At 46.3% G+C, this 21,775-nt stretch overlaps 1 protein-coding gene across 1 annotated transcript; it reads right to left on the minus strand.

Annotated features, from left to right (window-relative positions):
* Window positions 1-3,282: 3,282 nt before the first annotated feature.
* Window positions 3,283-20,294, minus strand: TBC1D20 (TBC1 domain family member 20). Its single transcript, XM_032606078.1, has 8 exons — window positions 20,106-20,294; window positions 13,311-13,496; window positions 10,712-10,792; window positions 8,216-8,402; window positions 7,907-8,034; window positions 6,849-6,991; window positions 5,840-6,027; window positions 3,283-5,577 (listed from the first exon to the last, which is right to left on the minus strand). Exons 1-8 carry the CDS (start codon window positions 20,173-20,175, stop codon window positions 5,322-5,324), a joined length of 1,239 nt encoding a protein of 412 aa, XP_032461969.1. The 5' UTR covers window positions 20,176-20,294; the 3' UTR covers window positions 3,283-5,321.
* Between the last annotated feature and the right edge of the window lie 1,481 nt (window positions 20,295-21,775).

The following is a 21,775-nucleotide window of genomic DNA, read 5'->3' on the forward strand; positions in this document are numbered from 1 at the left end:
CCTCCCTCCTCCCTCTCCTGCCAGGGCCTGTCTTGGCGAACCTTAGGGGCCTACAGGGAAGAAAGCAGACCATTCTTTTGGTGCATGGGTATAAACCAGCAAGCCACAGTATTGTTCTAGAAATTTGAATTGGTTGCCGGTATTTTTAAATTGGAGATGCTACATTAAAATCTAGATGACCAAGTTCTCCTGCAAAAGTCTGAAGCTTGGTAATCCTGGCTTCTCATTTCCACATGGCAGGTCCAGAGTCACGTGATCCAGTTCACCACAGTCCTCGTCACCCACAGCTCTCCTCACACGGCCTTTCCTGTGCCCTTGCACCATTCTTTCTCCAATGAGTACTAAGAAGTGTTAATGAAACATTTCTTTACCCATGGCTGTATCAACTGAGGCTGGCAGAGGGGGGGACCACATGGGCTGCGTGTGTCTTTCACTTGACCCACTCCATCTACACCAAGGCGGGCATCGAGTTTATGTCTGCTGCAGCCAAATGGGTCAGGAGGGCAAATGGAGGGGCGCAGGGCTGTCCCGGGGTTCTAACCTTCAGCGCCATACTTCACATGTCAGTGGGTGAAGGATCTAAGACGGGCAGGCTCACAAGTGCTCCCTACTGCAGGGTCAAGTGGAGGTGCCTCCCCCTCCCAAGGGGTCACCCCAAACTGGGCCCCAGCACCAACTCTCCAGGGCAGACTTGAAACCAAACCCCACAGGCTCTGGACTCAGACCATCTACCTGAGGAAGCAGCCGGAAGTCCCAAGTGTGCTTGTGTGACACAATCTTTTTCTCCAGGGATGGGGAAGGCAAGGGGAAGCACATTGCTCAGATAAAGAGCAGCTGCTAATGTGGGCAGGAAGTGGTGGATGGGCCCCACAGTCCGTGCCAGAGTAACATGTGTCTTCTAGTGTCCGGGGCTGCTGTGAAAGCCACTCACTTAAAAAGCAGGAAGCTGGAGGCAAGCCCACAGCCTTGCCAGCTCACAAAAGCTGCTTGGCAGGGCTTCCCTGGTGGCGCAGTGGTTGGGAGTCCGCCTGCCGATGCAGGGGACACGGGTCTGTGCCCCGGTCCTGGGGGATCCCACATGCCGCGGAGCGGCTGGGCCCGTGAGCCATGGCCGCTGAGCTTGCGCGTCCGGGGCCTGTGCTCCGCAACGGGAGAGGCCACAGCAGTGAGAGGCCCGTGTACCGCCAAAAAAAAAAGAAAAATAGCTGCTTGGCAAATTCCAACCAAATGTAAATCTGCAGAAAAGACAACTAGCAAGTAAAGGGCCTTTGTGAGGAAAAGGCAGCACGGAGTCACCAGCAGCAAAAGGAAGAAAGCAAGCCAGGCTGAGCCTCAGGCCCCATCATCTTTTAGTTGGATTTGGCAAAAGCCTCTGGCCTATTCTTCCTTTCAGTCACCACTTAATCCAGGGATGAGCTCCCCGGGCCCAAGTGCAGGGCTGGCTTAAGGCATTTATTGATCCATTAATGTTCACTGAAATGGAATCAAAACACTTGCACAACTTCAGTTTGTGAAGCATTTTCACAAACATCAGTTCATTAAAGCGTCCATGTGGGATGGGACCATCCCTATTTTACTGTCATTGACAGTGAGCTCTAGAGATGTAGTGACTGGAAGAAGCTCACATAACCAGGAAGGAACACACTTGCCATCATGTCACCAGGAACTCTCTCCAAACCCAGTTTTGGTCTTGGCCCATCCTCATCCCCCAAATTGCCTACAGAGTCCCAACTCCCTTCCACAGAGCTCAAAGCTCTCCCTGGCCTGAGCCCCACGTACCCTTCCATTGCCATTGCCCACTCCATCTTTCTACAAAACACCCACACTTATTATTCAGCTTTTTTTTTTTTTTTTTTTTGCGGTACGCGGGCCTCTCACTGTTGTGGCCTCTCCCGTTGCGGAGCACAGGCTCCGGACGCGCAGGCTCAGCGGCCATGGCTCACGGGCCCAGCCACTCCACAGTACAAGGGATCCTCCCAGACCGGGGCACGAACCCATGTCCCCTGCATCGGCAGGCGGACCCCCAACCACTGCGCCACCAGGGAAGCCCTTCAGCTATTATTTTTACACTAATTTCCCCTCAGCCTTGCGTGTTGTGCAGTATTTTCTGACGCCACTTCTCTGATTTCCAACACCAACTGAGTGTCCAACAATTCAATTCAGTTCTGACACTAACTACCTGGAATTAGCATCTGATGCCACAAGTTAAAGGGCTCAGTCCCACAAGACTGTCCCACTTCAGATCCAGCTGCAAATGGGGTGCCCAGACTACTCACACTTCTGCCTGGCCAACTACAAGTTCAGTGGTTTCTACAAAACCCTCTCAGTTTCAATAATTTGCTAGAAGTACTCACAGAACTCAAGAAAACACTTTACTTACATGTACTGATTTATTATAAAGGACACAACTCAGGAACAGCCAAATAAAAGAGATGAATAGGGCAAGGAACGGGGAGGAAGAGGGTGCAATGTTCCCAAGCCATGCCACCCTCCCAGCACCTTGATGTGTGCGCCAACCCAGCAGCTCTCCCGATCTCTGAATCAAGAGTTTTTGCAGTGCTCAATGTCCAGCCTCCCCTCCCCTCCCAGGAGGTCAGTGGTGGGGCTCAAAGTTCTCACGCTCTAATCACTTGGTCTTTCCGGTGACCTGTGCCATCCAGGGGTCCCACCTTAACTCACTTCATTAGCATAAACTCAGGTGGGATCAAAAGGAAATCATTATGAACAACAAAAGACACTCCTATCACTCAGAAAATTCTAAGGGTTTCAGGGGAAGTGGGGACAAAACCCAAATATTTATTTCACCACACATACCCTTCCTTCAGTTTTCTATTTATCAAAATTCTCTTTACATTCAATCAACTATGAAACTGCCACTGAAAACAAACTGCTCCTTCAATGCAGTTCTCTGGTGAGGTCCCAGAGGCGGGGCGGTGTCCTGGCCAGCCCTGTGTCCTCCACAAGTCAAATCAAACGACAGCATGGGCAGCTGGCCTACGGTGGTGGGACACAGTCGGGGAGCCGACTGATGCCTGCTCAGCCTTCAGCCCCCTCACGTCTCCCCTCTGGGCCAAGGAAACAGTGGACCCAGGCAACGTGGGTTCTTGCCTCGGGAAAAACAGGACTGCAGGTACTGTCCAAGCTCTCCGGGCAAGTCAAGGCCAACCAGGAGTCCACAGATACAGCACATCTCCAGGTCAGGGGTGGAAGGGAGGGAGCATCAAGGCCAGATGTCTAAAGCTAAAGCCACTCCAACAAGGAAAGAATGACAGAAGCGATTAGTAGCCACATATGGCTGTTTATTTCATACAGGGCTCTGTACAAAATATTTACACATATTCCTTACAGAATAGTAAACCACTTGAAGGTAAAAAGATAATGCTTTCTTCTCATTGGCAGGGGTAATCCTGACATCAGAAAAGCTATAAAACAAATGAACTTCCTCCTTCCTAGGCCACAACAAAAGTCAATGCCACCTGCTTCCTGGGATCCAAAAAGCCATGGCCTTGGGACCCTGATCACATGCACCTCCCTTCCTCTTCCCCATCAATTCCTTCAGTATTTACAGACAGGCCCAAGGGCCTGTGGCAGGAGGGGCCGATGCTGCCCATTTGGAAAGATGACAAGAGGACAAATTTGTTGCGGGAGAAGACTGGGAACTTCTGTCACGTCATCTGGATCCTGGAAGAATTTCCTTTGTCTTGATAAATCTACCACTTTCTAGACTAATCCATCCACATCATGCTAACCCCAGGTGGGACTCCTGCTATGGAGAATGACCTGCCACTTTGAGCTTTTTTTGGTTGTAAAGTGCTTAGTGTAACTCAGTGTGGACAGATGCCTCTCCTAACCACTCTGCACACCGTGGGCATATGGGGAGGACGTGGAGGTCTGGGTGTGGTGGGGTGGAGTGCTTCTGGCATGTTTACTTTAAGAAAACACCTGCCAAGAGAGAACAGTGCCTGCAACAGACCAGGAAAATAAAAATACGTGGCTGCTTCATACTATACACCCCAGTTCTTCAGAGCAGCAAAAGGCACTTTTTTTCAAGCCACAGTTAATCTAAAACAAACCTGGCTTCACTTATAGGAAAAGCTGTACCAGAGGAAGTGAATATCCATCTTCTTCTTAAGACCTGGAGAGTCCTTAGGAAGCCTCGAGCTGGCTGTCCCAGGCTCCCACCACACGCTTCAGGATGCAGTTTGTCCCCTTCTGGGTGCGGACGAGTTCCCAGTGACATTTCCTACCAGGAAGGAGAGACCAGCAGTTGAGGAGATAAGTTAAACCCAAAAAACAAAGCCAAGGTTGTGAGTGGATGCCTATTTGGGAGTAGAAGGGTGACTGGAGGAAAACAGGAGGGAAGGAAGGGAAGCTGGAGAAGAAGAGGGCACTATGAAAGTGTGGGGCTGTTTACAAATAGCAACTCTGACTAAGGTGAAATGTTAAATAATTGAGTAGAAAGGAAACTTCAGAGTTTTAGAAGCTCATCCTTCTGACGAGAACGATTTTTTTTTTCCATGAAGGAACTATTACTTTAAAAGTGCAGGTACTTTACATGTTGGGTGTATGTAATTCTAAAAATAGTAGTAAAAGTGTCTTTTATATGCATTGTCATGTGGCTTGTGAAGAGAATAAGGAGAAAAAAAAAAAAAGGCAGGCAAAAACCAGCCTATGTCTGCGCCCTAAAACGTAACATTCCTTCCTGTTTGACTGGAAATGCCCAAGTGATTTCTAGCCTGAAAATAGGTAGGATTTACCTAGTAACCTAGTTCACATGTGTCTCTTAGATTTCCGACCAGCTAATGGAGCTGTTCTTAAAAGGGGGCCAATCTTGCCCCCAGGCGGGCCTTCTCTGCCCCTCGCCTTCATTCCAAGGTCTGACTTCTTTAGCAGCAGCCCCGTCCTTCTTTGTCCGGCTGAAGCAGTCAGAACGGGAGGAGCTGCCAGGAGGGCATTCAGTGGTCCAGTTTACTACGAGCAGCCAAGATGCTCCCCAGTGACCAGGCCCGGCGGGTTCCAAAGGCAGCCGGGAGCTGCAGAAACCCACTTCCCTCAACACAAGAGGAGGCAGCAGAGAGCCCACTCAGAAGCCCACTGTGAGGCAGAAAGAGTTCTGTGCTCAGGACCCGAGTGCCCAGCGTCACGCAGGCTCTGCTACTGGCCTCTGAGGCAAAGGCAATCCACGGACGGGGGAAAGGGTGCAGAAATAGAAAAACCCTTGACAGAAACCCTTTTAATAAAGGAAATTCCACCCCCTACCAATCTGTCCATGGAAGGGTGAGACCTTGATGTCATGTAAGAGGAAGTGTCTTCTCAGGCATTTAGGGAAACAGCTGCAGCTGAAACTTTGGGGCCCACTCCAGGGCACTTTTCACCACAGCCAGAGCGGCTGCTCCAAGTGCCACCGTCAGTCCCATCACTGCCAGCTTCACAAAGCGGTTGGTCCTTGGTTTGGTCAGGACATCTTTTGTTCGCTCCTCAGGCCGCAGAAGTCCCCGAAACCGCTGCCGCAGTACCATGTCAGGCCTCTGCTGGGCTGATGCCAGCTCAAAGTCTTTGAAGGTAGAGGCTGCCGTTCTGCAGAGGAGAAGGAGACAGAAGGGAATGGGATGAGAGAAGGAGGGAAAAAACTAGATTAAATAGGCTGAGGGCAGAGACACCCACTGCTCAGAAAACTCTTCTTATAAAGACACATGAAGTCTCAAGTGGGGATTCCACTAGCATAGGCATAGGTCTCTGGAAACACCACTCCCAGCCCCGTCCCCACCAGACACCGTCTTCCATCATTTCTGCTCACTAACGAACACCCCTGTTCAGCCGGTGCCGTGGCCCCACTCACTTCTCAGCTTGCTGTTGGGCAGCTGCCTCCCGAGCAAGTTCGGACGGGGGGAACTGGACAAAGAGGTCTCCTGCTCTACTGATCAGCGTCTCATAGGGCAGGTCCTGAGGGATCTGGGACAGCAGGTGGTGGACTGAGGCCATGTCGCAGTCACAATCCAGGACTTCCTGCTCTCGATACAACACGATCTGTGGGGAACAAGGCCTTGCATCAGAGACCAGAACATACAGGGCCTTGGCCACTTCATTTCATTCTCCTTAGAGGTGAATTTCAATTGGTACCGAACAGGGCTCACCCCAAAGGTTGAGCAAATTCTTGTATTCATCTAGGAAATAATGATGTACACATCTGAGCACTTTCCCCACTGGGCAAACCCTTCCTGCTGAGGCAAACTTCCGCCCCATGACGTGAAAGGCTGACCAATTAAATGAAGGAGGTTCTTTTAGGAGGAAGGAAAGAAGAAGGATTACTGGAGATTCCTAGCTCCAGCACAGAAGAAATGGTTCAAAACAGCAGAAAGAATGGTCTTGCTCTCTTTAAAGGACAATGAAGAGTGCTGTGAGTGCCCACCCTCACGTCGATGGTTCAGGCCCCTCTGATAACTGGGGCCCCTCAACCCCGACTAAAAGCCATCTCAACTTTCTATCATAACGCCACACTTCTGCTTTTCTTAAACCCGGAGTTGGGGTTGTACGAGCTCCAGGAGTTGTCAACAGAAACCCTGATAATTCACAATGCTCACGAGCATTTTAAAGGTTCAGAAGAATCGAGCAGTAACAAATCTAACAATTCTGTTGAACTGGCAGTTTCCCAAACTTACTGTCACACAGAACATTTTTTTCCTCCCATGACTCTCCCATTAACATTCCACAGAACAGTGTCCAGAGACGCCAGCCTGGGGAAGTGCTGTCTTTGCATCTTTCCATAATCACCAGGTTTCCCTTTAGGCAACATGATCAAGCTGGTTTGAGGATGCACACCAAGCTGCTGGCTCATGGTCTATACCTACCACAGCTGCAAAGTAAATGGGCATCAGCGGGTGGCAGGCCAGGAAGAAGTCGTACAACCGCACGACGTGCCTGAAGTCAGACAGGACGTGCCCAAACCAGGTGATGAGCCAGCTGAGCGCAAAGATGGTCCCCCACCTCGGCACTAGGAGCAAGGAAGTCCAGATGTTAGGTTCCCTGCAGAGTCATCCCTTCCCCCTCCCTGGGCCTTCTTTGTCCTCAGTGCTGTGTGAAGAAAGCATTTGAGAAACATGCTTTTTGGAAAATTCAGCCACCTACAAATTCAGCATCTTCTCCTCACAACACAGAAAGTCCTTACAATATACCCAATATCATGACACTAATACCACAATAGGGTCCTGGTGGCCTTATCTCCCTGGGTGCTCTCCTAATGGCCAACAAACGTCAACTAAAGCAACAAGAATTAGCTGTTTTCAGAGAACTACACCACCATTTTCCTTCTGAGAAAGTCCATCCTTTGCGGGGGCACAGGCACATATTCTCAGGCTTGAAAACACAACTGTATTGATTTTACAGTTAACATGAGGTGACTGAAACACCTTAAAACACAGCCTTTTTTTTTTTTTCTTTTTTAAAGAGAGGCAGGCATTGGCCAAGGACACATTTCCAACTAAACAGAAGAGAAAAATCATGAGAACTGCAAAGAAGCATTTCTTCTCCTTGGTATGTGGTGAGTAAAACAACCCACAGATGGCCTTGTCCTTCTCGCCTCTGGATCCTATAGAACTCTGTACTTCTGTTGCAGCAGTAACCTCAAAGTCTATCTTGGCGTACTTACCTTGTCCACCTCCCTCCACTAGAGGTAAGCTCCTCAAGGGCATGGGCTGTGACCTCTCTTCTATCCCCCAAGAAGCACAGCACCCAAACAGTGTTCCAAGACTGTGCACAGAACTGAATTATCCAGACTGCTGGTAACTGGAAAGGACAACTCGGAAGAACGTAACACTAATCGACGTGAGGTGATGATGCAACTGAGCTACACTTGTGAAGAATAAACAGAGGCTAGGAGAAAGCTGAAGAGGGGTGTGTGTGTACGTACACACGTAAATGTAGACACATATATACCTCTGCATGAAGTCATGGAGGTCTGGATTCACCTGGTCAATGATGGGCATCAGATAGTTTAATATATGCTTGGTGTTGTCCATTGTTGGATCCATGAAATCCCTGAGAGGGAGACAATTCAATGAGCTTTGGTCAGACCAAATACTGGATCAGAGTTGGGGGCAGTAGGGTAGAGTGGGGTTCAAACCACTGAAAACACTGACTAGGAAATGGGGCTGACGAGTTATCCCCAGGGGGACTTGAGGAGTGACACCCATCCTCTTATGCTGCTTTGTGCTGGTACCTGAGGTGATGGGTAGACAGTTTTTCTACCAGGGATGCTGCCAGCTTCTCGCCTACCACCAGCAAGAATGTGACCACGATGTCGTGGTAGCCCTGGTAGTAGTGCAGCTGAGGGTTGCGCTCCAAGATGAGGAGGATGATGTCGATCAGTTCTTCCTGGAGCCCTTCTCTCTGTTCTTCTGGCATGCCTGGGGAGGGGAGGGCAGGGGAGATGCACTTGAACATGGCAAGCAGCCTAGTAACACAGAGGTTGGGAAGACGGTCAGCAGTGGATTAGCAGAGAAAGTGTTTAATAAAAGAAAATTAATTACAACAATTTGGCAAACACAGTTCAAGATACACACACTGTTGATACTGCCTGACATGTTGGAAAGAGCCACAGACTGGCTACCTTACAGTGGGGGAACCCAACCAACACCATCTTAAAACCCGGGTCACCACAGGTCATGCTGCCAACAGTGTGACTAGTGGACAGCACGTGCCTCCCGATGTGCTGCAGGGAAAACTCAGCACCACTTTGGTGGAATTCCTATCAAGAGTTCATCACCTGAATCTTAAAAGGAGGAAACACCAGATAAACCGAAACTGAGGGAGATTTTATAAAATAACTGGCCTGTCATAAAATACAAAGGAACTATTCCAGAATAAAGGAAGCTAAAGAGATACGAAGACTGAATGGAAAATGCATGAATTTGTATCTCCTTTTCCTATAAAGAACATTATTGGAATAAATGGTGAAATCTGAATAAAATCTGTATTAGCAGTAAACACTGTCAATGTGATACTGATTTTAAGTGTGATTATGTAATAAGAGCCGTGTTTTAAAAAAATATACCCTGAAATATTTAGGGATAAAGGGGCACCATGTGTGTAATTTATTCTTAATAGTTCAGAAAAAAATTTGCATGTGTGTACCACAAAGGAGAGAGAGAAAGCAATACTAAGGTAAATATAGTAAAAGCTTGACATATAAGAAAATCTGTGTAAAAGCCACCTGGGGAATTCCTTGTCCTACTTTTGCAACTTTTCTGTAGGTATGAAATTATATAAAAACAAAAAATGTAAGAGATGCATGTTGCCCTCAGAAACAAACTAAATATCACAGGAAGTACTGATTTCCTTGATCCAAAGACGCAGCTGGAAACAGAAAAGGCCGTCTTGGGAGACCTTTTGGCGCGCGCACCTAGTTCTGGCAGCGGTCAGTGTGGCTCCTCGGCTCATCTGGCTTTTAGTACAAAAATGGCCTCATGACCTGTTTTAGAAGAACGGCACACAGCACAGCTTTCCTACACCATTAGGTTTTCCAGTCAAAAACAGATCTTATGAGAGAAAACAGCTAATACAAGAGCCCAGACTAAACTGAACAAATGTTTTTAGGTGAGAGTGAAGCTCATCTCTTGCCCGTTTCTACCTACCCCTTCTCAAAAAGGCACACTCTAAAAGATAAAGAAGAACATGGAGTAAACCAACTACTATGGATAGGTAAAGTAATGAAAGTAGTGAGAGAAAAAAAGTAAACCTTATTTGAATTTTCAGTATAAAAGAGGTCAGCTAAGCTCAGAAGAACGTGAATGTAAAAAAATATGAAACCACATGGAAAGTTCAGCCTACAAGAATAATATCATAGACTGATGTCACATAAGTGGAAGAGGAATAAAGGGCTCAGAGGAAAAACAGGTTACCTAGGGAAAAATATGGAATGCATCTGTCCTGCGTGGTCTCCTCAAGACCAGCAGGATAGGAAAACAGCCTTTCCAGGAACCAAGGGTGCAAGCAGGAAAGAGGCCCTTTAACAGACAAAATCCAATGCCAGAGCATGGGTTCAGAAGAGTGAGAAAATGGGTTTAGAGGCTCTTGTTCCCTCTAGCAATTCTCCTCTCTTCATGGACCTAAGGTGGAGTTGCCAAAGGAAGAGAAATAGATGAGGTTTGCTGGCCAGTTTCCTTCATTGTGAAACTGGAGACAATGGTTATTCTTCTCATTATTCCTGGGAATGCGGAGACAATTTTAGGAACAGACTCTTTAAACATGTAGTGATTGGCCTTCCTTCCAGTCCAAGGGCCCCAATATACGTATATGCAAGATACCGCTATGTATAAATGAAGATATTAATAGTTCTTGTTATAGTGACCACTTCCAAACCAATCGGCTCTTTAAAGCCAGACTGATGGCTCTAGCAATCCCTATAAAGTCTCCTCTAAGGCTCTGAAGGGGGAAAAACCCTCTTCTCTCATCCACCACCTCTAGACCAAAACACATTATTTTAGGCTCCGGCCTTCACAGTGCGGTTCTGAACTGACTGAGACAATGAAAGAATGACGCGGCAGATGGGGAGCACAATGGGTCCCTGAGGAGGTAGGGTCCTGCGTGTGGTCATGCTCTGTGCTGGGATGGAAGCTTCCTGGGACAAGCAAGCACCAACACAAGAAAGTAAGTGCAACTGGGACAGAAGCCACCCCGCCACCCCCCACCCAGGAAGACCGAGAGCACGTCTCACCAGGAGGGAACCTCCGTAAAGACCGCCTGACATCCAGGAGCACTTGTTGGTAGTCCTTGCTCATCTGTCGTAGGTTGTTCCCTGTTGAAGGAAAAAGAACATGTTATTGCAAGAACATCTGGGAAGCCACATCAGGAGCAAAACATCCTGGCATGACATAAAAGGCCTGAAAGACATACTCGGGCTTTTCTTGAAGCGGACATGACTCAAGATACAACATTTGGAGAGGAATCCCTGGTTTAGTTCCAAACACGCTGTTTCACGCAAGTCATGATGACCATAAGAGGAGGGAACACAGATTATCCAGGAGGCTACAGGGTGCAAAGAGCAGCAGAGGAGAAGTCAGCAGGCCAGAAGCTGCATGCAGGCTGCTACTGTGTGTCACTGGGAGTTGCTCTGAATTTCAAAGCCCACATCTGTACAATGGGGATTACTCCCTTCCGTGTGTACCTCTCAGATTACTGTAAGGATCAAATAAGATCATGAATGTGGAAACCACAGACCACTGGAAAAACTCTAACATCTGTAAAGTCTAGGGAACACTGAGGTGTTCAGAAAGGAGTATTAAGATAAACTCACATAAAAAAGAACCTAACCTCTCTTGACCCTGCAATTCTAAAACTAAGACACTGCAAACAGGAGACAGTACTTGTGTTCAGTTGTTAAGCCCAGCTGAAAGTAAGGAGGCAGTCTCTAGCTGTTATATATATAAAAGTGTACATTTCCTTCATAACCGAAATCAAAACTTACTAGAGGAGCCTGTACAATACTTCTGCATACACAGACTTCATCTTATAAAGATATGGGAAATCTGGAATCTGACGGAATACCATCTCAGGATTTAGAGTGTGAATACAGCAATGCCTTTTCCTTCCAACAAAAAGATGACTGCTCTGAGGCAGCCCGGTTCCAAAGATAATAACAAGGGGCAACTTAAAACATCTACTCAGGAGGCTTCCCTGGTGGCGCAGTGGTTGAGAGTCCGCCTGCCGATACAGGGGACACGGGTTCGTGCCCTGGTCCGGGAGGATCCCACATGCTGCGGAGCAGCTGGGCCTGTGAGCCATGGCCACTGAGCCTGCGTGTCTGGAGCCTGTGCTCCACAACGGGAGAGACCACAACAGTGAGAGGCCCGCATACCGTAAAAACAAAACAAAACAAAAAAACATCTACTCAGGGACTTCCCTGATGGTCCAGTGTTAAAGAATCCGCCTTCCAGTGCAGGGGATGTGGGTTTGATCCCTGGTCGGGGAACTAAGATCCCACATGCTGTGGGGCAACTAAGCCCACACGCTACAACTACCGAGCCCGCGTGCCTCAACTAGGGAGCCTGAGTGCCACAAACTACAGAGCCCTCACCCTCTGGAGCCCACGTACCACAACTAGAATGAGAAAACCTGTACGCCACAACTAGAGAGAAGGCTGCATGCTGAAACAGAGGCTGTGTGATGCAATGAAGAAGAAACCAGCGCTGCAACAAAAGATCCTGCATGCCGCAACTAAGACTCGACGCAGCCATAAATAAATAAATTAATTTTAAAAACCCATAAAATAAATAGGTATACTAAAAAATAAAACAAAAAAACCATCTACTCGGCTGTACCACAACACTGTGAACTTTTTATCAGCAGAGGCTGTTTTAATCATCTCTAGTACCTGGCACACATTAGGAGCACAAATAGTACTTGCCAAATGAATGAAAGAATCCCCAGCACCTGGACTTTTGCCAAACATAGCAGGAAAGCAATAAATTTTTGTGGAGTGAATAAATGACAAAGTGGATTCACTGTTTTGCTGTACTTTCTTTTGTATTCTGCACTGTATTCTAAGGAGGTTTTTTTGTTTTTATAAGGACCGTAGAGGTATTACCTCTTCCTATAGCCCCACGTTTCTCAAAACGCAGTCCATGTGTGTCAGAATTAGGTGGGATTCTTGTTAAAATACATATTCCTACAGCCCACTTCTAAGCGAATGTAAACTGGAATATACATTTTTGTTTGTTTCTTGGCCATGCCGTGTGGCTTGTGGGATCTTAGTTCTCTGACCAGGGATCTAACCCGGGCCCTCGGCAGTGAAAGCATGGAGTCCTAACCACCGGACCACCAGGGAATTCCCAGAATATACTTTTTTTTTTTTTTTGCTGTATGCAGGCCTCTCACTGTTGTGGCCTCTCCCGTTGCAGAGCACAGGCTCCGGACGCGCAGGCTCAGTGGCCATGGCTCATGGGCCCAGCTGCTCCGCCGCATGTGGGATCTTCCTGGACCAGGGCACGAACCCGCGTCCCCTGCATCGGCAGGCGGACTCTCAACCACTGTGCCACCAGGGAAGCCCCAGAATATACATTTTTAATAAACTCCCCTAACTAGCCAGTAATAGCTAGCTACCTACCTACCTAATAAAAACTCATTCCATTTTTTATTAAAATTCTACTTACCAGTTTGGTCTTATTTTCAGAGTAGGCTCAAGCATATCCTAAAATGCTTTAGGTGTTTACTCATCTACTCTTGGTTTGAAATGAGCATAAAAATCAAAGACCCTGGCATTCTTTTTCCCTGCCTCCTAGACAAGCTCCCCTTCACAGCACCTCACCCCTAATTACCTGATATAGGAGGTGGATCATTGGTGTTGACATTGAGGAGCTTGGGCCACACTTTCCGCCTGATCTCATCAGTCAGGAGCCCTCCTTCACTGATAGCCATACGTCTAAGGGCAGCCACATCAGTGGGATCACTGTTCAGAGCCTGGTAGATCTCTGCCACTTTCTTTTTTCTTTTGGCATTAAAGTCTGCAAAACAGAAGGGAAAAGGGCATTAGGCACATATTCAGCATTTGTATATTTTCTCTTCAGGGCTCAATCTCCTTGCTTGGTTTGAGGTAAGGTAGGTATATTTGAAGTCAATCTACTGATATTTCACTAGCACATAGTGTGCAAAACACTAAGGAGATATGCCATATAAGTAACAAAAAAGGACATACAATTATAATAAATGCTCAGTACATTCAGATATATCTAACAGTTTTTCCTAATAGAATGACGGTGCTTTCTTAATGCTAAACTTTACAGAGCATACATCTCTCTCTCTCTCTCTCTTTTTTTTTTTTTTTTTTTTTGGGGGGTGGGTACGTGGACCTCTCACTCTTGTGGCCTCTCCCATTGCAGAGCACAGGCTCCGGACATGCAGGCTCAGCGGCCATGGCTCATGGGGCCCAGCCGCTCCGCGGCATGTGGGATCTTCCCGGACCAGGGCACGAACCCGTGTCCCCTGCATCAGCAGGCAGACTCTCAACCACTGCGCCACCAGGGAAGCCCTCTCTCTCTTTTTAAAATAAATTTACTTATTTATTTTTGGCTGCGTTGGATCTTCGTTGCTGCCCACAGGTTTTCTCTAGTTGTGGAGAACGGGGGCTACTCTTCGTTGCGGTGTGTGGGCTTCTCATTGCAGTGGCTTCTCTTGTTGCAGAGAATGGGCTCTGGCGCGTGGGCTTCAGTAGTTGTGGCACATGGGCTCAGTAGTTGTGGCATACGGGCTTAGTTGCTCCACAGCATGCGGGATCTTCCCAGACCAGGGCTCGAACCCATGTCCCCTGCATTGGCAGGGGAATTCTTAACCACTGTGCTACCAGGGAAGTCCTCAATATTACTTTTTTAAACAAAACCACACGTGGAAAAAGTCTCCAGTTACACACTAATACAACTGGTAGAACATCAGAATCACATGGAGATATTTTCAAAAGTAGAATGTCAAAGGGTGTACTTGGGTCTCCAGTGTGGCTAGTGGTAAGAGAGGCATGACACTGCATACAAAGCAACGGTTTCTCAAGAACCATATTAATTACTGATGATCAGGAAGTACTGTTTTAAGGATCTTATATCCTTATGTGGTAGTCTCTTATGTATACACAGGCATTTTGCTGTGTTTAAATTAGTTTTTTAGGAGACTGGTTGAGAGTTTGTGGTTAATGTACATCATATTATAATTTTTCTATCTAAAATAATGGGGTAATAATAGGCTGTCAGAGTTTTCACCAGAATGGCTGATTTTAGGAACAGCAAACACAAGAAAAGTTAAACTAGACAACACCAAAGAGATGTCACAAAGCAGTACACTATAATTGCCCAAAAAAGGTATGTGCAGACACCAAGAGTTCAGACAGCTATGGGTCAGGCTAATGTGAGAATGCGTTACTGAAGAGTGCAATTGAAAAAGAAAGGGGAGGATTCTGAGAGGCTGGGAGGAGAGCAGAAGAAAGGCGTGGAGACAGAAACACAGGCCCTTTCATTTAACAGTAAATGAACTCATAAAAAAATATTTATGGGGACTTCCCTGGTGGTCCAGTGGGTAAGGCTCCATGCTCCATGCTCCCAATGCAGGGGGATGGGGTTCAATCCCTGGTCGGGGAACTAGATCCTGCACGCATGCTGCAACTAAGAGTCCTCATGCCACAACTAAGAAGCCCGCATGATACAACTAAAAGAGCCCGCATGCCTCAACTAAAGATCCCGCATGCAGCAATGAAGATCCCGTGTGCTGTAACTAAGACCCAGAGCAGCCAAAATAAATAAATAAATAATTTTAAAAATAAAAAGAATAAGTATTTATGTAGCATATACTAGGTGCAGGGCACTGGAGTTAATGTAAAGTGGAAGATAACACTGGAAGGTAGGTTAGGCTTTAGAGAGGAATAACAGTGGAAGTAGGTTAGGCTTTAGAAGGGACTAACATCAGAAGGTAGATGTCTGTTTTAGAACAGACACTAAGCAGCTCTCCTCAGTACTGTTCTATTCTGAGGCAACAGTCTACAAATTGTTTTTCCATGATAACGCTGCACATTATTAACGCAAATGGAAGTTGGTACTGATGGCCCTGGTTACCTATCTATGAGAACTGTGACATAAACCATATAAACAGAGGCACCAACTGGTTTGGAGTTAACATGCAACTGGAGGTGCAGACAGGACCAGGTGCTTTTTCACCCCGGCAAACCTGTTCTCCTGGCTAGACTGTTATTTTCCTTGGTGGCCTAGTAGGGGACCATCTGTTCCAGTTTGTCTGAGAGATTTCTGGTTTACACCTATAGTCCTGGCATAACTGTTCATAGCAAACTCTTCTTCCCATCCACACTCTCAAAAATGTCCCAGGTTGGATGCTAAATTAAATGGTTACTCTACCTAGAAATCATGAAAAATCAAGTCTCAATTTCCTGTCAGCACAGCACCTAACTAGTCAAATGTTTATTTACAAAGTGCTTCAAGTTCTTGGCTTGGGCGTGTCTTACCATCCATCCATTTGTCCATTGATCTATCCATTCATTTATCAGTCGATCATTTAATGAGCAACTACTTGTAGTAAGCACCATACTGGGATAAAAACATGAATATGACTCTCTCCCAGCCCTTGAGAGGCTCACAGTAGGGAGCAACATAATTATTACACATGATATAACAGAACCATGAGGAATCATGAAAACCCAGAGGAAAGAATAACTACTTCTGAGGCAATCAGGAAAGGCTTCACCAAGAATATGTTGTGGTACCTCCTTAAAGAAAAGTTTGCACATGGAAGAGTGTGCTGAAGGGAGAGCATTCCAGAGAGTATGTGCAAAGACCTTGTCACATGAAAGAAACATCATGCCCTGAAAACAGAAAAATTCCAAGAGGCTGAAGTGTTAGGTAAAGGAAGAGAGGCTGGAAGGACTGCAGTGAATGCAGCTAATAGGAGAGTCTGGACTGGATTTATCCTCCACTGAAGGGGAAGACAGGGAGGGATTTTACTTTGGGTCAAAGGGCCATCCTTTGGAAGAGAAGCCTCTATGTTCCCAAAGAGGGATCACTGAGACACAGAAAACAGAAAAGACTTTATATAACAACATAGGCTGAGACAAAATATGTGCAGGAATTGAATTAATTTCCAACAAAGAAAAAAATCAGATATTAAAAAATTTTTTTAACTTGGAGTGCTCTTGTACTTCCTACACATCATAAATTAAGAACACTTAAATGGTAATACTAAATACTTACCGAGGCAGCTGACATTTAGAAACCTTGTTAACCTATTTTCTAAGAGTATGGAAAATTTTCCTCAATTTTTCAAGACATATATCCACCCTACCCCTCTTTCCACTTAAGCTATTCAGCAATCTGGGGGAAAAGGAAAATCACTGTTTATATCTTGGAGGAAATAAAACTGTTTGCAATCAGCTGGATTTCCAGTAGGTTTTGGTAAATAATATGCCAAAATTTTAACTAATTCTGAACCCAAACCACAGCTCCAATACTTATTTCTCTAAAAACTCTGTTTGGATTCTACTTAAATCCTGCATTTCAAAATTTACTGCTATCACCTTGATTCTGATGCTCTGTGGGAACTCAACACATACGAGCGGAACAGAACAAATAATTTAGCTTAGCTATTGTTCCTCTGGAAAAATTGGCCTATAGTAAATGGCATTATTTTCCCCATATTACTGTTAAGAATATCCACACCAGAAAACTCTACATAGATTTGTAGGCACTTTGACCTTTTTCTAAAGCTATTGGTGATTCCCAGAGTAGAATGCTGCTCAATTGTGGGTTTTAGTGGCTGTCTGTTCAGACCCCAATATCGCCTTTCTCAATCCCATATTCCAGCAATTAAATGTTAGTGGCAGATGAAGAAGGCACTCCTACGTGTGCCACACCCACAGACAAATATTTCATTGCACCTAGCGTACATACAGGCTTTGACTGTGACATAAAAAGGGAGGAGAAAACAGCAAACTCAAGTGAGCTAGAGATGTATAAATTACATAGTGATGAATTCAACTGCTAGACTACACAATGAGGGAGAAGAGGTTCTGCAGAGTCTCAAATGCACAACTAATGTACACGTCATATCCTCTTCACCTCAGAAAGAGGAAAGTCAGAGCTATTCTTGGGATGCTTGGAAAAAGGTTAAAATTAACGTCTAACTATTTTAAGATAAATTTTACATATGGATTTTGGGGTAGGACACATTGCTGGACTTGAGAATGCGATATTTGGGCTTGCGATAAAAGCCCACATTTTCAAATCCCCTTGAATCCTTTCTTCTCCAATTTTTTAATTGCTCCACTTATAAGGGAGATGTATTATATATTCCAAAGCTGATATCTTCCAAGTTTCTTTATAATAAAGGTCTTGGCTTTCGTAACCACGACAGAATGAAATGACTATTCTAGAGCCGGCTGCAAAATATAAGGCGCTGCTATAAATAAATCCCTGCTGCCTGAAAAGTAATTCATTCAACAAAGGAAAAAGGAATGACATTGGTACTACTTGGCCTGCTCTCTATTAAAACGATCATTTAAATAAGGAGCACTGAAACAGTAGTCCTTAACAACTCAGATAAAGATGGCTGAGTCTGTTATTGTCTCAAACCTCTCCCTACTCTGGCTACGGAACTCAGGTAGAGATTTCTGCTTCCTTAGAGCAACAGGTATCTTCAAAAGCATCTGGCTTGGGGAACTTAATACACAGGAAAGGGCAATGGCTAAAAATGAGCACTAGCTATGCTTCCTCTAAAAGTTTTTCCATATCAGCAAAATACACATCAGTGACTTAGATCAGGTAAATGATCTACATGCTTAATAAATGAATCTTATGTGCAAGAATAAAATTCCATAATGATTATTTGGTTTAAGTTTGCATGTCAAGAAAGCTTTACAGACTTTAAACAGAAGTTAAACATAAATAGGCAGAGCTAGCCTTAATCAAAACCATGAAAGAGCAAGTCAGAAAGAGATCCTCCCAGACAGACACCCCCTACTCCACCCCTTGAACTCCTGGTGTTGACATTGGAAATTAACTTAAAAATTTATGCTTGAAAAAAAAATTTATGCCTGAACTTCATATCTGTACCAGAGAAATACAGTGGGAGAGGAAAACCTTACCTTATTCTGAGTAAGGATCCTATTAAAAACAAAATAAAAGAAACTCTGTTTTTGGAAGTACTAATTAGTTTCAACAAACAGTACCCAAATTATCAGAGATTCATTAACTACCTGAAAAATAAAGACATGCACATATGAAGAAAGACTACCCCCAAAATGGAGAAAAATATTCTAGACAGTAAACCAATCTAATTGTAACCTCGACAAAAGAGAGTTAATAGTATTAGTAACTTTGTCAATTCTCCTATGATTAAAAACAAAACAAAAACAAACAAGAAAAACAGAAAAACAAACTCCTCTCATCTCTAAATTCCTCCCACTTATCCAAAGAAGCAAAATCAAGGAAACAAGGGTAAAGTCTCGCAACCTAGGCGCAGCTGCACTACATCATGTCACAAGACTCATACCACTTGAGGCAATGACTATTATGCCATGAGGACAGATGTTATCTAAACATCAGCAAAGGGTTACAAGGCCAAAGGGCCTAGAGGAGTAATACGAGGAATGAGCTCCATTTCCATGCAGCATTAGACTAGGAGAAAAGGGCAATAACAAAATGAACCCAGAGAAACAAAATGTGAATAACCAGGTGCTTCATCAGAACGTGGGTTGAATATGTGGTTGGTTCTATTATGGGCACCACCCACCAGAAGATGGAAAAGTGGGAAAGTTACCTTAGTCTTCTCCATTTATTAACTGTATGTAAAAGGTATTTGAAAACAGCGCACGACGAAACCATGATTTCATGGAAATTAGTATAAGACAGTATAAAAAAATAGAGAGACTCGTTTTTTACACAATTAAACATTAAAATAGGTGGCACAGGATGAGATAGAGTAGATTGGTAGTTGCCAGGAGCTGTGGAGAATGGGGCCTGGGGAATGATGGCCTTTCTTTTTGGCATTAGAAATGCTCTGGAATTAAGACAGTGTGATGGTTGCCCCACCTTGTAAAAATGTACTAAGAACCACTGAACTGTACACTTTAAAGGGTGAATTTCGAGGTAATTAAAAGAAATATGTGGTCCACGGACACCGCGTCACTCCAGACTGCGACCGATGAATGAAGTTTGGGAAACCGGCCTGACCACTACTAGGGAGGCGGCCCCCGGAGCCTGCGGACGTGGCCGGACAGTCTCGGTCGGGGGCGAGGCTTGGCCTCCGTTCTCAGGGAGACCCAATTCTCCTCTCCAGATGCGACAAGGTGGGACGCGGGGCCCCCGCCCGCCCCGTCCTTCCCACTGGGGGCGCGGGTATGCAGCCGGGGTTCCTCCGGTCCCCTCAGCATCCGCTGACCCCCAATTCCAGGATCTCTTCCACTTCAGAAGTGACCCGGGTCTTCAGCCTTTTCCTCTCTCGCACCCCGCGCGGTCGTCCCGGGTCCCCCGGCCCCCTCCTCCGGCAGCTGTCCCCTGACCCTAAGGCCGCCCCTGTCCCTCAGGCCGTCCTCGCAGGCCGCTTCCCGGCGCCCCGGCCGGCTTCCGTACCTGCCTTCCCCGCGCCGCCGTCCCAGCGGCTGGAGGTGGGACCATCATCCTGCGCACTCCGGACGGCCATGTCCCGGGGGCCCGGGCCCGGGCCCGAGCCCCGGCTGGCGGCGGAGCCGACAGAAGACGAGGCAGCGGCCGCGGGATCCAGCGCCGGCTCCGAGGGGTAAGCTCGGCTTGGTCAGCCCGCGGCGCGCAGGCGTCCCCGCGCGGGCTCCGCCCCGTGCCAGCACGTGACCCCGCTACGCCGGGCGGGCGGCGGCGGCGGCTGCGGCGGGAGCAGCCGGCGGTCACCCGTACCCGCGCGCAGGCGCCCTAAGCGGTGAGAGGAAGAGCGCGGGGAGCGCGCCCCGGAGAGTTAGTTGCAACTGAATTTGCAGAGCGTGGCACTCTTGAAGAAATGTGTTCAGGAGCAGATTTTATCATTTCTTTTGTTTCTCCTATCTGTAAAATGATACTGATGATAATAAAACTACTGAACTCACAAGAGTTCTTGGGTAAGTGCTCAGAACACTACCAAGCATATTAGTAACTACTCCATAATTGTTCACTCTGTTTTTGCTTACCAAGAATTTTACCTGCTGTCTCACTCCCCACAGGTACTCCTGTCATCGTATTTGGTGACGTCAGGTTTTAGCAGAACCATCGCATACGGTTATGCAGATTGTGCACCGCACAATGCCAAAGACGCTGTTCGCATAGACGGTTATGTAAGCAGTGTTCCCTTTGAGTTATACAAAACTGGCCATTCATCCAAAAGGAGCATCTGTCTTATCAGGTCGTTGACTGCCTCGTCTCCGATGACAGTCCTTTCTCTTCAATAGGCCACTCATTCCCTTGGTCACACCCCTATCGTTGTGGCCAGGAACTGCCCCACCTCTTAAATCTCCAATGCTAGGCCTCCCTCACTGAAACTCCCATGATTCTGGCTGCTGGATGACCCCTACCATGACAATTCTTTATTCTGAGGCGTCTAGCACATGGAACCCATTACTACTGGCCCGTCTTGGTTTCATTCAGGCTGCATGGTCCACCATCACATTTTAAGTCCTCTTTTATGTCCTCTGGGTAGCATTCATGAGCAGAAATTACTCTGAAGTTCACTAATACTCAATGTATTAAATTTAGAAATCCCCAAACCTTGTTTTTCCTTCAACTGACAAATTTTACAATTCCATTCATAAATCTAGTAAATTTTAACAATCACTTTGGTACTGTAACTGAGCAGGACCCTATGGGGCCTTCCCAGGACAGACTCCCCCACCATCCCCAACCCGCCAACCATGTCCTCTGCCTGCCCCTTGTCTGTAGAAAAACTTTAGCCTCCTAGGCCTTCCTCAAGTTCCAAAAAACAAATTTAATCTGAGAAGTGAGAAAAATACAGAAAGAAAGGAAAACAGTCAAACGAGACAAAATAATAATAGTTTAGCCATTGAACAAAGTCAAGGCCCTTTAGTTCCTCCTCAAGGGCTGTAGATAATATTCTGAGCCATATCCTTTGAGTTGTTTTGCAGATACTGAAACCCCCACCAGGTGGAAGAAGTTAACTGTATGCTGTCCATAGACCAGTTGGAACTAAAAGGTTGATGTTGACTCCCGATCATCTCACCACCAACCAATCAGAAGAATGTCCATGAGCTGATCAAGCACTGCACAACCCCCCTCCCTCA

The sequence above is a fragment of the Phocoena sinus genome, chromosome 15 (assembly GCF_008692025.1).
Source record: "Phocoena sinus isolate mPhoSin1 chromosome 15, mPhoSin1.pri, whole genome shotgun sequence".
Classification (NCBI taxonomy): domain Eukaryota; kingdom Metazoa; phylum Chordata; class Mammalia; order Artiodactyla; family Phocoenidae; genus Phocoena; species Phocoena sinus.

What these genes read in the sequence shown, in the direction of transcription:
- TBC1D20 (XM_032606078.1), bottom strand. Translation starts at nt 20,175, where the DNA reads ATGGCCGTCCGGAGTGCGCAGGATGATGGTCCCACCTCCAGCCGCTGG. An exon ending in TGATCCACCTCCTATATCAG is followed by an intron (nt 10,793 to 13,310) that starts GTAATTAGGGGT and finishes TTCCTTCAACAG; the next exon opens with GGAACAACCTACGACAGATG. An exon ending in GCCCAACAGCAAGCTGAGAA is followed by an intron (nt 5,578 to 5,839) that starts GTGAGTGGGGCC and finishes TCTCCTCTGCAG; the next exon opens with AACGGCAGCCTCTACCTTCA.